This window comes from Athene noctua, unplaced genomic scaffold (assembly GCF_965140245.1).
Source record: "Athene noctua unplaced genomic scaffold, bAthNoc1.hap1.1 HAP1_HAP1_scaffold_252, whole genome shotgun sequence".
Taxonomy (NCBI): domain Eukaryota; kingdom Metazoa; phylum Chordata; class Aves; order Strigiformes; family Strigidae; genus Athene; species Athene noctua.
The window spans coordinates 39,846-56,722 of record NW_027437717.1 but is presented as its reverse complement, the minus strand read 5'-3'; the positions used below and the strand labels follow the sequence as shown (position 1 = coordinate 56,722).

Sequence of the window (16,877 nt, the reverse complement as noted above, 5' to 3'; positions counted from 1 at the left end):
TGTCAAACGACCTCACCTCCCCCATACTCTGCATCCCCATCTCTGCAGGGAGGCTCAGGAGTCCGACTGCTGGCAGCACAGCCAGAGGATGGGTTCTGAGGAGCACAGAGAGGGTGAGAGCGATCTGCCTGCACAACCTGACACTGACTTCCGCAGGAATCTCTCTTTTCCTGCCACCTATAAACTCCACCTCAGGAGATGCAAATGTCAGGGCACTACCTGTCCCAGTGAGACTGCAGCCTAGCAATCAGACAGGAGGGAGAATAAGTGTCTTTCTGAAGACCACAGAATAAATATGATTTAATTTGCAGAATTCAATTTTTTACCTTGAAAACATCCTAGTTTAGCCTAAGAAAGGGTGCATTTCGTCAGCATTACAGTGAAAGCTGCTCTAAGAAAAGGAACAATCAGAAAAGGCTGAATAAGTGCAAACGCGGATTAGAGCGATACAAGGACGTGGAAACAAGACACGGCAGGAGGATCCCTTGTACAGCCTGAACCGTTAAACCCCCGGCTACATGAAGTGCCATTACCAGGAGCACATCAAGGCGGGTTTAACAGGGGTTTTTCTGTGTATTCACAAGCACTGCAATCTGGGACTCGGGGTTGTCATCCAAGCTCGGTAACTGTTTGCTTGGCCCACCAGGCAAGTTCTGTGCAATGCATTGGAAAGAATTATGAAAATGTGTTGGGGTACTTTGGATTTAATATGAGCAATTATGATTTGTCACCAGATAAACGGCTCTTGGCTGACAGACACAAAACTCAGTGCTTTAATGCAAAGGGACAAGCCAGGTGTAACATGCTTCTGCAGCTGGGCTTCATGGCTCTTCTACAGCCCCACTTAGAAAACAAAAGTTATTGCTTTTAGTGCTTTGCTGGTGGTCAATTTGTCACCTTAAAAACATGCTCTGGAGAGTTTTACCATCATTAGAGAATGCAACACACACAAAAATACTGAGAACAACTGGAGCCATGCGCAAGCTGAACTTTGTTCATGTAAGTAGTGACAGCTGATGAAATTGCTGGAGTTTCTGCTCATTAAGGAGATGTCACTGCAATTAGGGGCCTGACCTGCTCCCATTACAACCACGGGAGCATTGCCACCGAAGCACGGGGCCTGCAATGTTTGTGTGCTGGGCCTGAGACTCTGGAGAGAGGAGGAAAGACAAGGCACCACCAGCCTCAGAACCGGGCTGTTCTACACGGTCCTGCACCCGCACTGATGGTCACTGACAGGACTGCTGCAGGTCTCTGCCAGGGCTTGGGTGGGATCATTGCCTGGTGTGAGAAAGGCAGAGATTTTGGAGTTTCTTTGGTTTTGTTTTTTGTTTCTTTTTCTTTCAGAAATATTGCCAGAACAGAAAAGCTGCCAGTTAAGGGGGATCCTGGGCAACACTTCAGCACTACCTCCCATCCTATCACCTTCCTGCTCCTTCCCCATGTCTACATACTCCTGCCCTCAGATGGATGGGAATAACCCTCCCGAAGATACCTTCATCTTTTCAAATTGTGAAAGGAGGATCCAGCCAAGTTCAGGACTCAGTTCTCAGGGCTGAGAAATGGAGCACAAATCAGATACTGCCTGTCCTACATCCTACCCCACGCCGTACCCATGAGACAACTCTTCCTGCTGTAGTGGGAGCTCATTACCCCTCACATGGACCTGGTTCTCCAAGACTCAAAGATGTAAGCTCCATGGTTTAACTTAACTTAACTCCCCTGAATTTCAGTCACCATCACTAAGCTGTTGTCTGCAGCCTACAGACGAGATGCTAAGGAGACATCCCTGACACACTGTCACAGCCAAATGAAAACCACTGCTGAGAGATGGCACTAGCGGGATAGACACTGGCTTTTTACCCATTAAATGTGAGCTGTTCTTTGGGATAATTTGCATCCTGTTAGATCTACCCTTTTAATGAATCACTACTGCTCCTGAAAGACAGAAAAGGTAAGGTTTGGAGGCTTTTTAATAGCTCGTTTTCTTCTGACATGCTTTGTAACTATGTCCATTTGTAGGTTTGCTTTGTTGTACGACATCTAGACTTTCACATGTCCAGATCTCCCAATGGCACCTTGCAGTCCCTTATGCAGCTTGTATAAACACATCTAGCCACACCAACTTAGGAGAGACCTGCCCATCAGTACTTGCCGAGATCTTGCCTGTTATTGCCCTTCAGAAAGAAAGCAACACTAGATTCGTAAGCAATTTCATCATGATATGTTTTGGCATTTACATCTTGCTTACTTTCACCAGGCAACAGCTCCCCATCTTGACAGCTGGGCATCCCGTGATGATACCAAAGGCCAAATACTCCTGACAGAACTGAGAAATACGACTGACAAGTGAATAAAGCTGGCAGTTCTGTGGCCCAGGCTCTCAAACTACCATGCTGCCTGTTCTCCTGAACCACACCTTTGGCACACGCAGTGTGCAAGGAGGCCGCAATATACTTCAAGTGCCGTGGCATGTTTATCTCCTGCAGCCAACCTTTCTTTGGTCTACTGGGGCCTTATAAAATCATTTGAGTTTGGGAAAATAGATTTCATTACAAGCTACCTCCAAACCCAAGGAAGACAGTAAAATTACTGGTGATTGAATTGCCTCTTCTGTCTACTAAGATCTATTGCAGGGGAAAAAAAAAAAAAAAAAAAAAAAGGTAGTTTGGTAGTTTCATCTTGGCATATATTATTTTACAGTAACGGTATAACAACCAAACTCAAGCAATGTATCTTTTCCAGTAAACCCAGTCTGCTACAGTCAAAGCATCCAAGACTCCATCTCTGTGCTAAAAAATCCTGTCAGCATCACGCAAGGTCTGTATTTCCCTCTTTCACTGCACCTAGGCTCAATTTTCATGTCCTTGGATGGTCTTTGCACGTCCTACGGGAACTCGCCAGTCTCACGCCTCCATGTAGCGTATGGGTACTACAGGGAGGGATACAACGGGGCTCGAGGCACTGTGCCTCGCAGGATAATTTCCTGAGCCTTCAGAGCTTGGTGGGGACATTCCTAAATGGATCTTATCTCAGACTGATCCCCTCTAGCCCCATAGCATGGCACAGCACAACGTCAGCAATGTCAGGAGAAGGCAGTGCTGCACTGAGATCTGCTTCCAGACACCCTTTTCAACTCGGATGTACTGGAATGACATTTATCTCTGTGAATGTCATGAAGCAGAAACTGGTTATCCTGCCTTAACAATGAGACAACAGGAAGAGACTTTCTCTATTTATACTATTATTACTTTCTATTACCATGCTATGCAGCTAAGAGCTGGGTATGGACATGCAGAGGGAGGAGAGGCACGAAGCCAGACTGCATAACAGGGAGTGCTTTGGTGGTTTTCTCCCTCCATGAAAAGTGATCAAATATGCGGCCATGCTTCTGGTAGAAACCATGGCAAGGGAGAGCTCCAAACGGGAACAGCAGAAGGATGCTGAATTGGCCCCATGGCTTCACTTAAGAGCTCTTCCCTGGAGGGAAATGCACAACAGAAAACATCAAAGCCTTTAGATAAATGAGTAACAGGCAGGGAAAGTCATCATGAAGTGACCAGATGCAAGAGCTGAGGGGAAAGGTTAGGACTGGAGATGGGCTGAAAAATGCACTGAAGGTGAAGGCAGACAGATTATGCTTGATGCCACAGAGAAGGAAATCCAGAGAAAAGCTGCGAGGAAACGTGATATGAGCAGCACGATGGACTAGGAAATGGTGGCATCTGCAAATGACTTGTGAATGGGCAAGAGCCTGAATATGCTCAGGCCAGAAAACACAAGTTTAAATTGTTTAGATAGAGAATAAAGGACACAGAGGTCACTTGATGGATCTATAAGCTTAGACAGATCTCTCACTCCCTTCTACTCCACTAATCCTCCTCCTCCTCCTCTCACATGCAAGCATGTATTTTTAAATACTCTTTTAAGAGTATTTAAAAAGAAATCTGAATGAAAGTCAGGGCAACTTAATTAGAATAAAATGCTACTTATATTCAAAGATTTAAATCATCTGTTTGAAATTTCAAAGCAGCTTTCAAAAGTTTATCATGAAATGGAAGAGATGGCAGATGCCCTCAGCTGACAAGGGAAATCATATCAGCTTCCCATCCCTGTACACATGCAGTCCAGTTGTTCAGAACTTTTTTGTGTGTAGTTTGAAATAAAACATTTGCAATGCCTCCCATTTCTTTATTGCAAATCTGGGCGGAAATATTTGCTCAAGCTCAGAAACTCTTAAAATCCGTATCAAGGAGGACTCGACGTGCTGTATCACTCAATAGGAGAGTTGGAGAGTCCATTGCAAAAAGATGATTACTGAGATTTTACTGAGTATTTATTTTGGTGGCAACAGCTAGATCTGGAAATCCCAGAGGAAAACTGTGCAGTGATTTACAAGTTCCTGCCTACGTGTTTCCACAGGGAAAAGAAGCAGCCTCCTTAAATAGCATCCTAGAAGCCTGCTTAAATAGCCTTGCCAGGGTTTGGTGGAAGCTCCTCTTGAACCCTCATGTTTCACAAGAGAAAAGTAAAGACTGGCCTTTTGAGCCCTGTTTTCCTGGAGAAGAAGTTGAAGCAGCTCAGGTGCACCAAGTCAGACCGCTGGTCTTTGCTGCATTCTTGACCTCAGCTCCTACACCAAGACCTCCGGAACCAAGCAACTCACCACGAATTACCAGCCAACTCAACCAGTTTCCCTGCAGCTGCATCACCCTCTCCCATTCAGCCAACTGGGAAACCAGTGACTGTCTTCTGAGACCAGAAGGAGCAGGACAGGCTGTCCATAACACAACTCATGTCAGGCATTTGATTCGGGACCACCGGAACACCACGCGCTTGCAGCCTCCCAGAGCATGGCTGTCTTTGGCCGACACTGGTATGGAACCACTTCAGAAGGCACTCGGGATCAGGAGGTTGCAAGCTGGATACTTACAGATTGGAGCACTCTCCAGGAAATCTGGGAGAGATAAAGCTCTAAAAGAAAAGGCCCCCAACCCATGCACCAGACACTTGCTGCATCTTTTGCCTGTGCCCTCATTAGCATGCTGCTTTGGGGCTGTGGTGCAGTTTTTAAGCCAGTGTCTGCTCATCTCCACCTAAAAGCTCATTCTACTTAATATTTGGTCTCACGGACCAGACCAAACCCACTGGAAAACAAAGTTCCTGGCCTTTGTCAGGGCCTCAATACCAATTGCTTTGATCTACGATTTCTAATGGCACTTGCATATAAAGACACAGCTGCTGGTAAATTCGTAAATGTCTCTCTCACCAGCTGACAGCTTGCCCATCTCTTAACACTGTGTTCGGTCTACAGGAACCGAGCTCCTAGAGCTGTTGCCTGCCACGCAGCACCTTACACAGCCCAAGGGCAGCCAGGTTGCCTTCTGTCATGTGCTCTTTCAGTCTAATGGAATCGGTCTTGCGAGATGCTCTGTTGGAGACACCACTGCAGTACAAAACCTCGCTGCAGCACGCAGAGTTTTATCACAGGTTCCATCATACTTAAAACACTACAAGCAACAGCAAAACCCACATGTCCTGCCCGTTTGCAGCTACAGCCGCAATACAGCAGCTCAGATGCTCTGGTTCCTTGTTGTTACCAACCGTGTTATCATGCAACAGTGTTTTGCACAAAGAAGATGAGCTCCTTTACCTCTCAGTGCTGATGCGGTAGCGAGCCTCCCGGTTACCCACGTTGCGAACCAGCAGAGTTTTCTGGGAGCTGTACTTGACTGGACAGACGGAGAAGTTCAGCTGGTCAGGGAAGTCCAGGATAGCTCGGGCACCTACAGCTCGGATTGGCACAATAAACTTTTCCCTTTCTGTGATGCAGGTGAGCTGGTGGAAATAATCCTGCAGGGAAAGAAACAATCTCAGCACAGTGCATTTTGTACCATCCCATGGCAGAAGAAAAACTGCTGGTTTCTATGACTCTAACAGTAGCATACAGTAACGTCAAAGGGCTTTTTACCTTAGGGACATTTCATTCCTGTAGTGTGAACAAGGCTGCTAACTTGCAAAGAAGAAACAATCCCATTGATTCGCCTGCTTTCACAGCAAGCTGGCAGAACCTGACGAAATTTTCTGATACTTTGATTCATGTGAGGCACCAACATAGAGCAATTTCATGGAAGGGATTACAGCAGTAACAAGAACCCGTGATCATCCCCACCGCAGATGATCAAAGGCTCCACTAAGCACCCACTGTGCCACAGTACTAACTCCAATCCCAGCAACACAGTGACCTCACTGATGCTGGCCAGGGAGGGGATGCTCAGGTGCCTTTTCAAAAGGACTTTGCCACGTGCACGACCAACACTCAGTCTTTGGTGAAATATTTAACAAGCTGGACATGGGAATTGTTTTAATGTCAGGTGAGTTTAGGGTAAGTGTGTAATTCCTACCCTTTCCCAGAGCAATATAGGGACAAGGCTGGGGTCACACACCCTTAAAAAGCTAGCTGATCCATCTCCCAACCGCAGAACTGGCTCAGCTCTACACCCAATCTACTCCTGCAAGATGCCTGACAAGTACTTAAAAGCACTAACAATTCCACCCCTGCCCTCAGCAGCCTATTCCAGCTCTACACTAGACTTAAAGAGTTCTTCCTGTGACTAATCTCAGGTACATGAAGGCAAGGCTAAAGCAACAAGGATTTGGCCTCAGAGACAACCATGACCTTGAGAGAGCAAACTGCCTCTCGCCATTCATGCACAGGCACGTTGCGTGCCGAGCCCCCTCTCCAGGGACGCCCTGGGACGCTGCATCCCGTACAAGGCTGGACTCAGCTCTTCAGAGTGCCCTGACCTTCAGCCACGCTCCGTGACCCACCAGAATGGGACCTTGCACCAAGCTGAACAAAGCCTCAGGCCAAACCGGGGGAAAGCCAAGGGAAGAGGGGTGCCAGGCAGAAGCTGGCTGTGCAGGCTGCTGTGAACCCACAGTCCTGTGAGCATCTACAAGCTGAATAACCCTCCCGTGGGAGGAGATGGGGGCTGCAGATCTCCACTGCAGCACTGCCCTGCCTTACCAGCTCTGCTAGGCATTTACTTACAGTCTACGGGTACAGCTGGAACCAATTCACAGCCTTGTTTTACTTTGCAACTGCAAACCCTTAGACGGTTTCAACCCAGGTTTCTAAACAAACATGCCTGGGTGAGAGAGGGGTTGCATCGCTTCCACACTTTAAAGTTTCTTTTTAGACCCACCAGCTTCAGTCTACAGATTTTCATGAAAATACAACTTCATCCTTCATACAACTCCTCTCCCAGTTTCAAGGAAAACACCTGTCACTGTGCAATGGTTCCTCTTCTCCTATTCACCTTCGAGAAGCAATAAGTTATAAGCTCTGGCCTGCGAAGTATCACCACTGGCATTTGAATTTCACCCAATGAAATTAAAGAACTGCTTGTGTCTCAGAGGTGTCAGTTCAGGCTCTTTGCAAGCTCAGGTTAACATTAATTACTGTCACAGTGACAGCAACCTTCACTGCCCAGCACACCAGCAAACGCAGGGGGCGGTTTTGCTGTGAAACCAACCCTAAATACCTCACTGAACCCATTGCATCAGACAACTGCAAAGAAGAGATCCTTGTAGCACAAAGTAACGTAGCAAGTCGAGCAGGGAAAGCTCCCTGCTGAAACCAGGATATCATGAAGGCTGGAAAAGAAGGGCCATTAAGAGAGGAGAGACTGGAGGATGAAGACAGCTTCCCATGAGAAGGGGTGGCCCTTCTCCTGCCTTCCTCAGCCACCAATTCACAGCAGGCTTTGAAATCGGTCACTTGGCTCCAGGTTCATTTTGCACAGGGCCATTTGCCTTGATTTTCTGCCCCTTTCCTCCCCTCAAAAGTCATCTTAAAAGGATACTTGGAATAGCTTCAGTGTGCTACCAAACATCTAACAGCGCCCGACTGAATTCTAATTTCAGTAATGCAATAACTCATCAGCCTGTCATAATTCACATTAACGAGCATTAATTCAGTCTCCACTGAGCAACAGTAGTGAATTTGGCAAACCTTACAGACTGAACGTGTATTGCTTGAATATATTGTATTGCTACAGCAAAAAGAGCGAGAGGACAAAACAGAATAAGCTGTGCTATGTATTCATATGCTTCTTGCTTCCTTCTTCCTTTAAGATAACCTATTAATAAGCCAAAGGACACACACAAAGGTAGGTATTCCTGTCTATTGCCAGTCAGTTCCACGATGGTTTCCAATTAGGCAGAGACTGTCAGACCATAACGCAGCTGAAGCCCTAAACCCGAAATGTGTACGACAGAAGCAGCAAGAGTAACTACCTGGAAACGCTGACCCACAGAAAAATTAGCATTTCTTATTTCTAAGGAGAGTGCCAATAAACAGAGACATGTCAGCTCTTTATTTACCTTCTGACAGTCCCATCCTGTGGCACATTCCCAAATGACTGCAAGACAATAGGAAATTGCTCATTTTTCAAGCAAGCGCTATATGGCACGTGGCATTTCAGCCACTAACAACTCACGTGGTCCTTTTATTTAGGGCTTAGCTGCAATTTTACTCCCTTGAATCAGGAGTGACTTTGCTGAAGTCAGACTTACCCCGGGGAAGAACAGATTCAAACCAGCTCCACAGCAGGAGTGCCCAGCCCTGGCAGAGGGGTTTGTACCTGCGTCCCAGCTCACGGGGTTATCCACCCTCCCTGCAGGTGATGGAGCAGCAGAGGGGCAGAGCCTCTTCAAAGGCAGCGCTCGTCAGCCTTCCACAACTAACACACAGGTGTTCTGCGTGCAAGCCACTGCCAGCCCAACGCAGGCGGCTCTGCAGAACCATTTCCCAAAGCCTCTTTGCTGAGGGGTTTTCAAGGCGCCGTGCACCTCCTGGCTGCGCTGTTGATGCGTTTCTAGCTGAGCTACGGCACTCTGGTGCTTCGCTGGCCCCACACTCCATCAAGTATGAGACAAAATGCTCAATTCGTACAAAATTCTGATTCAGCTGTATAAATCCCCACGTGCTCCTCGCTGAGCAGCAGGCATCCCTCTCCCCATGCCCTGCACAACCCCCAGTGCACCAGAAACCACCGGAGTGTCGCTGAAGCTCTGCTGGCAGAGCTCCCTGCTCCATACACTCGCCAGTTCAAGGGCAAGACAAGGGACAAAGTATTGGACATGGGGGTTCTTGAGGGCTCTCTCACCCCACTTGTATTTGTGGTGATGTTCACGTGTTGCTCTGCTGCCTCTCTAAACTCGAAGAGCAGCACTTTGCCCTTCACGGGCACCAATATACCTCTGCCACCCCCCAAAAGTAAGCTAATTAATATGAATAAATCAGAGTTTGAAGACACCGGTGTACTTTGCAAAGCCTACCTCAATGAGATTAAGCTCTTGTGTCACTTGAGTAGTTTGGAGAACTGCCCTAGGACAACAGAATTTTAACCCTAAATATTAACGATGTGAAATAATTTCTCATCCCTCCAAAGGAACAGATTATTTCACAAGCATGGGGAGCTAGGGACCACAGGGCATTTTCTCTTCAGTTTTCTATATCCGTGCTGTTTGAGGATAGGACAAAGTGTTAAATTATATCTAAGTAGCAAGTGAAAGATGAAGAAGCAGGTACGCCCAAAGAGATCTTGCACCGCTGGCCCGGTGCAGAAACATCTGCTGGCTCAAAGCTGTCCCCTGGCCTCGTCTCTCCAAAAAAGCCATGCGAAGGACAGTGCTAAGAGGTAGCAGGATGGTGGTGAAAGGACTCAGCATGCCTGTCCTTGTTTCCCTGCAGTGCTTCCTCCTGTCCATGCCAGGTATTAAATTCTTCTGCACTAACAAGCCTCCAGATAACAGCATTGACCCTTCACATCACAGCACTGAGAATCAGACCTGCCAGGGCCACAGCACTGATGTGCAAACCTCTAAGCAAAGGCACGGCGTGTTTGGCATGGAAGAGGTGCCAGCTGACAGAGCAGCCACAGTAACACGCGTGACGGCCACAGCGCAGGCTCTGGGTAACGTGTCTGCCTGCAGCTTGTACCTGCCCGTTTATTCCCCTGTGTGCTCGTTCAGGCAGATGTCTCAAAGCCACCTGCAGCCCAACAGCCTCCTGCCGAGTTAGGGACATCTAGAGCTCAGTGTGCCTGTGCCAGGCTGGCTCCCTGCCACCTGCACAGCGGTCCCTCTGCCCCAGCGTCCCAGCTGCATCGCAGACAGACAAGTGTCCTCAGGGACAGCCCAGCTGCAAGGCTTGAAAACAGAGGGGATGGAAAAGCACCATCTTTGCTCCAGTCCAGGGTGAGGCAGGGAAGTGGCTGCCCGATGGGAAACAGAAAAGCTCTCTGGATCTATTTGTTCCTCTAGTATTTTCCACAATAATTAAACCCCTACTGTTGGGATGAGATGGTCAAACATCAATACCCCACCCTGCCATTTTCCTATAGTTCCACATGCATCTTCCCTCAGGAACACTCAAGGAAGCGCAGGGAGGGAAAGCACAGCCCGTCAGTCCCTGCTGCAGCAGCTAACAGCATCCTAACAGACCAGCTGCAGACTGCCCGACCACAGCCTGGAGCAGACCCCACAGCAGGCTGTGGGCTATAACCAGTGCGTAAAATCCGCCATGACTTCAGACATAATGTTCTGCTGTCTCGCTACCATGGCCAACACGCGAGGCATTAAGGTGACTCCAGTTTCCACGGGTGGCAGTCCTCACTCTGATCAGGCTCACTTTAGGTCCTCCAAGTAACAAGTCACTTTTAAACACACCTCTGTATCTACCGTTAGTGGAGCAAACCCATAATCACACAGCAGTGGACAGATACCAGAAACCAACACCTCGGGAGGCCGCCCCACTACAGACGGCACTCTCTTTTCTCTCAAACCAGCAGACATGACATTAAATGTTCCATCACTGAAGGACAAAAGTGATCTGAAACACGTAAGAGCCTCCAGCCTATGAGAGCATAATCTTCCCCATGGGGAAGGAGTTTCCCCTGGTTCTAGATCCAGGACAGTCCTCAAAACCCACAGCAGATGCCCTGTTCTGAATCCAGCCCAGCAGGTTCAGCTTACACTGAAGGCACCGACCTCTCTGGACCTCCAGTCTCACCTTGTTCTCCTCCGGGGTGAACAGGACGCGGAAAGTTGAGCACATGCCAGGTGCTACTTTACAGCACACACCACTGGGGCTGGTCAACTTGAAGTAAGGCGACGGCTCCAAGACAACCTTCACCAGCCGAGGAACCTGCAGGGAAGACAGGAAACTATGATTTTGCCACTCATACGGACACATGAGGAGAAAATACCTGGCCGTGCCCTGGGGACATCCCTCCTTAACCACTTTTCCAAAGCACTTCTAACTCTTAAGGTTGTCACAACCCAGACTGGAAGCCCAGAGAGTCGCAACAGTTCTGTGATCCCCTTGGGTTAAATTAAGGTGAAACGACACCAAGCGACCGGTTAAAATGTTTTACTTGCGGTAGAAAACAATTTAAACTTGGAAAAGGATAATAAACAATGTGGTGTCTTACAAAGGGAGAGGGAGAGGGAGAGGGAGAGGAATGCGGATCAGCACCCCTGGATCCAGCACTGTCTCAGGTCCGACCGTCTTGGCTGGTGGGTGCAGACGCAACAAAGTTTCTGTCCCCTTTTCAGTTCATCTTACCAGCTGGTTAGCACACTTCTGCTTCTGGGGCAGAAATGCTCACCTCTTGTCAGGCCTTGCCGCCTCTTCAATGGCGACGGCACGAGGCCGTTAGCAAGGCCAGCATGGTGTCTGGCTGACACAATGGAGCCACACAGTACCGGGCTTACACAGTGCGGCCAGTGATGAGCGGTCTTGGTGCTCGAGGGGAAACTTTTGGTTTCACTCAGTTTCCCCCCTCTGAGGTCCACATAAGGCATTTGTCAACACAACTACAAGGGAGTGGGGGGGTGCGGCCTTCCATACATTCCCGCTCCCTCAGGTGACATTCCTTAGACTAATCCAAAGGCCACAGCTGGTCCTGGAGGTTTTCTGTGTCGATGAATGTTTGAGGCATCAATGCCTTCAGTTCCTTACAGAGGAATACACCGGGATGGAATCCATTCTGCCAGGGCACAATAGCATATCAACCAGCCCAAAGAACCTGCGGGCTTCTGCCTGCACACACCCAAGCAGTCACGCCTCTGGAGGGGGATGAAATACCCGAAGGCAAAACAGCACCTGCTATACTGGGGGGAGGAAGAAATTCACTTCTAACATACTGGGTTTGAGTGGGGCAGTCAAGCTGCACTGCTACAGTCACGCAGGCAGACCAGCAAGAGGAGACCACAGACACTGTGGCCTTACTGGGAATAAAAGGAAACCTGGAGAGCAAAAGGAGGAACATAGGAAGACAACGAGACAAGAAACAAGGAGATGGCTTAAGGGAACTTAGAGTGGGCTGTAAAGAAGCAAGGGAGAAGCCAAATACACTACAAGGAAAGGCTGATGCAGAAGAAGAGAGCGGTCAACTTGCCAAAAATGATGGAAAGCCGCACAGCCCCCCAGGCTGGGCCTATCAATTATGGCCTTCAGAGGCATTTTCTGCCTTGAGATACGTGACCAGCACTGACTCACGGTGTGGTTTCTTTGTTAAAAGCCACTCTTGGCTCTCTGGAGGCTCTTGCTGCCTGGTGCCTGTAGCCAGGCAGCTGCCAGTGCAGGCAAGGCAGATTTCTGGGCACTCCTCCCCACAGCCAGGAGTCCAGGCAGGTACCCTGCTGCAGGTTTCTGCCCTCTGGGATACCACAAGCACAGACACAGCAAAGAGGTGTTTTCTAGCACACTGATGACAACGCCTGAGCACCAAATCTCATCTCAGGAAGTCTAAAACAGGCAATTTTGACTGACAAGCAGCTTCACTGATAAATAACCCATGTGAGGCCTGGGCAAAATGGAGGTTCTTTCTTCACCACCTGCTCGAGCCCGATAACCCACGGCCAAGGCAGTCCTGACATCTCCAAACACCCTTTGCTCCCAGCAGTGCCCTGGGACAGCAAGACCCAGGAGAACATTTTACACTGCAGACAAACATTTTGGTCACCAAGACCCTTGGGAGATGAGCTAAGACCTTCAGCAAAAGCCACCGAGAACATTGCTGAGAGTGGTGAGGAGCAGCCTGAAGACAGAAAAGCAATTTTACAACACACAGGGAAGAGCAGTCACTATACAGCAGAGCACTTCTCTATTTGAATGACTACAGAGCCTCTATCTGGAATATACACTTTGCTGTTAGCTGGATTTTTATGGATCAGACAACCTCAGGCGACCATGCAGTACAGGTCAGCGTGATTTGGAGGGATCTGTGAAACTGGTGAGAAAACTTTGAGACAGAGTACACTGTTGCTGGACATCACCAAAAGCCAACAAAATTAGAATATAAGCACCTCTCTTGGGATTATCATCTCTATGTTTGTGTACTTCAATACGCCAAGGATTTCCCTTAAAGCTGATCTTGCTTTTCCACCAGAGCTGTCCAATGGCTGAGGACTTACTAGCTTCAAAACTAATTCCTTTTGGAAAAAATCAACAGCTCACACATTGCCTCCCCTTTACACAGCATACAAATCACAAGGTACAGCTGCACAAGTTTATTATTTTTTACTGGGAATAGCAGAAATGCGGATGCAGATGTTGTTTTCCACTTGAGGAAGCATGAACAGAGCAAACTGACTGTTTGCCTGTTGGCTGGTACTTGGCAACGACAAATATTTTGAAGTGCCTCTGGATAACGGAGCAGCTGAAGCCCAAAAACTTAATGGGAACAAAGCAGAGCCATAGGAACCAAGAGAAACTGAGGCACATTTAAACTAGGAAAGAGGATACCTACAGCAAAGAGTGCCCAGAATCAGTGTGGCCCCCATGAAGGGTGTCCCTTGGACAGGGGCACCCACGCTGCTCTTTCCAGTACTCCCAAGCTAAACCAGGCCAGGAACGGGGCAGGACTCTCCAGGAATAACTGACGGACCACCCTGAAACTGTCTTTGCCAAAGGGTCTTCCATTTTCAACCATGTCCCTGTCAAAACCCGTTACCTCGGAATATACTTTGACTTCTCTTGCTGTTCCCCCACCTGCAACATGCCCTGACAGATTTTTTTGTCCCCTTGTTTGTTTTCACACAAGACTGGTAGATTTGGAGGGGGATTAATTCACGTGCTCTCAAGTACACGTCCATCTGCCCATCCTGCCCTCCTCTCACATACACATCTTCTTCTTCATTACAGAACAGTATCTTTAATTACACCTTTCTTTTTCGGAACTTTCTCTGCTTCCAGCACACTCACTCTTACGTGTCAAGAGAAACCCTTGTGTGTACGATGCTCTCTCCCAGAGCACTTTCCCACTCAGCTCCTTTCCTCTCTCCTGTCTTTTCCCACTAGCTGCTCTTGGAACGTGCCTCATTCAAGCAAACATTTCCCCTGCTGAAATTCAAATTTTCCTCCTTATAGTGCAACAACATGGCTGACATTTTTCAACTTCTCCCTTCTCAACTTTTCTGGGAAATCTCAAAATGATCACAACTTTTTCAAGTAAAGGTGGAGACCTTCAAGAGAATATTACTCTGGATGTGCTGCGGTTCTCCAAAGGGAAAGCAGAGAGCCACGCTGCTAAGAGAAAACTGAGCAGAACTGCATGAAGCTTAGCAGGAGCCTAAAGTGACGCCGAAGGCCTCCCACCGCTTCTGCTAGATCAGTCCGTTTCCCGTGCTGCTTCAAAACACCCTTCCTGGAGTGCTAATGCCACTAACCATAACCTCCTCCAGCATGAAGTGGAGAAGGCTCAAGCCCTGGGCTTTGACAGCGAGCTGCACAGAGGCAGCTGAACAGGCTGCGAGAGGCAGAGGTGCCCTGCCAGAAACCGAGACTAACCAGGGAGCCACCAGCACATGGTGCACACTCGAGAGAAAGCAGGAGAGAAGGTAACAACTGTACAACCCCCAACATCCCCATCAATGCAGGGCTTTCAAGGGGAAGGACGCTGACTAGAAAAGCTCCTTTGCGTTAGATACCACCAATGCGTGGCCAAAATCAGGGGGAGGATTCCCAGCATGGGAAGACTTCCACCGTCTTGCAAAATAAAGGTGGTGAGACATGTTATTCTGGGTGTGCTGTGCTGCAGCAGATAACTTGTTATGCTGTAAACCACAGGAATTACACGGCTCTCCCAGCACAGTGTTAAACCTCTGCATCCCAGCACTTACCTTGTCAGTGTTCCTCAGAATCACTGGCACTTCATAGACCTCGAAGGGGACGTAGTTCTGAAATACCACCTCTGAAGGAAAAGGCTGAAACAAGCTCTGGTCCAGGTCAACTGCTGAGAACTGGAGAGGCAAGACAGAGCGGTGAGAGGAGGGTCAGCTGCTGGCAGAAAGATTCACGACAGAATCCTACACCGATCTCCAGTGGAGTACAGTCTCTCGGTGAGTACATCCGCACAGCTCACGCTAGGGAAACAGCCCCCCACCTCTGTTCTGAGCTGATCAAAAGTTTCTGGACCACACTAAGCAGGCTCAAGCTAAGAAGCTCTTTTGGCAGGTGTTCCTCCAGGTTTCCTTCTCCAGAAGGCAAGGCAGCGCTTACTGCCAGCAGAGCCCTGTGCTGACGTGGTCACACAGCTCCTGAGCCCTTCCTGAAGAGCCACCAGCACTCATGGAGCAAGCGAAACCCAAGAATTTACAGGAGATATCTGTATATCTGGCAGCCTGCAAAATCTCACACCCTGTAAAGGTCCCACGCATTGTTCCAACCCAAAACATTCATGCACTTGGTTTTGTTAAATCTTTTTACAAAGCAAAACAAGTAATCACTATAGGCCCTCAGCCTTCAAAGGCCAATGCTGCCACCGTCAAAGGAGTCCCATGACCCCAAGCATTTGACAGTGACTACACCAAAGCACGAGGTGGCTATTTCACCAGGAGGATGGAAAATGGGAAGCTCGGGCCCTTGTGGCCTGCCCCTGCCTTCCCCCAGTATCAGCTAAACTCCAGCAAAACCCACCAACTTCAGCAGAGGTTATTTATATTGATTTAGCACAGATCAGGACTTCCAACCTCTCACCAGGGAAAAACGTTCTACCTTTCCCCAGCAGAAGGAACTCCACCACCACCAGCAGTTTGAAAAGACAACAGGCCCTAGGCGCTGAGGTATTCAGATGAGCCAGAGGCACGCCTGTCACAAACACACACCCTCTTCAAATGTCACATCAAACAGCACGGAAAAGGGCAGGAAAAGGCTACCTTGTGATGGGAGGCTTCTCCCATGTCTAGAAGCTGGGTAATCCGGGGCCGCCTCATCTCCCGGGTGCTGGCCAGCCTCTGCTGGGTGGTCAGAGACATCTCCTTCAGGAAGGCAGAGGGAGTCAGCTGAAATGCAAAACACCAGCAGAAAGGATTTACTTTTTTTTCTTTTCTGCAGGAAGGATTTTTGTGTTCAAGTACCACTGATCAATAATTTGTGATCACAGCCACTAGGATAGTCCTGGAAGTCCTGTAAACTACCTGCTGAAATATTTAACATCAGTAAGTTAATGATATAGAGCTGAATACACACGCTCCAAGCAAGTGGCTCTGTCCCTTTAGCATCTCCTTCATGAGGTGATGTGACATGTTCGGGGATTTCTGCTTTTTGGGTATTTGTCCCCTCTTGAGTTTTGCTGGATTGAGCCAGAGACCTTTGAAGAGAGCGGGGAGGAGTTATCAGAAATCCCCTAACTCCACCCTTGCACAGTGCTCACACCAACTCGCAGGTGGAGATGGCACTGCTGGGTGAGTCAGAGGAAAGCAGAAGAGCAGTGTTGTGCCAAGACAGAGGTGGAGAGGAATGGGTCCAAGTTTTCGTTATTTCTTTTCCATCAGCACTTGCTTCCTCTCTGTTCTGGCCTCAC

The 16,877-nt window shown here is 48.5% G+C and overlaps 1 protein-coding gene across 1 annotated transcript in view; it reads right to left on the bottom strand.

Moving 5' to 3' along the window:
• LOC141955455 (hydrocephalus-inducing protein homolog) overlaps positions 1-16,877 on the bottom strand; it is a 96,324-nt gene that overhangs the window by 73,883 nt on the left and 5,564 nt on the right. Inside the window, 4 exon segments of the mRNA XM_074895223.1 lie at positions 5,654-5,853; positions 11,081-11,215; positions 15,196-15,315; positions 16,231-16,356. Of these exon segments, the coding sequence (XP_074751324.1) occupies positions 5,654-5,853; positions 11,081-11,215; positions 15,196-15,315; positions 16,231-16,356 (581 nt within the window).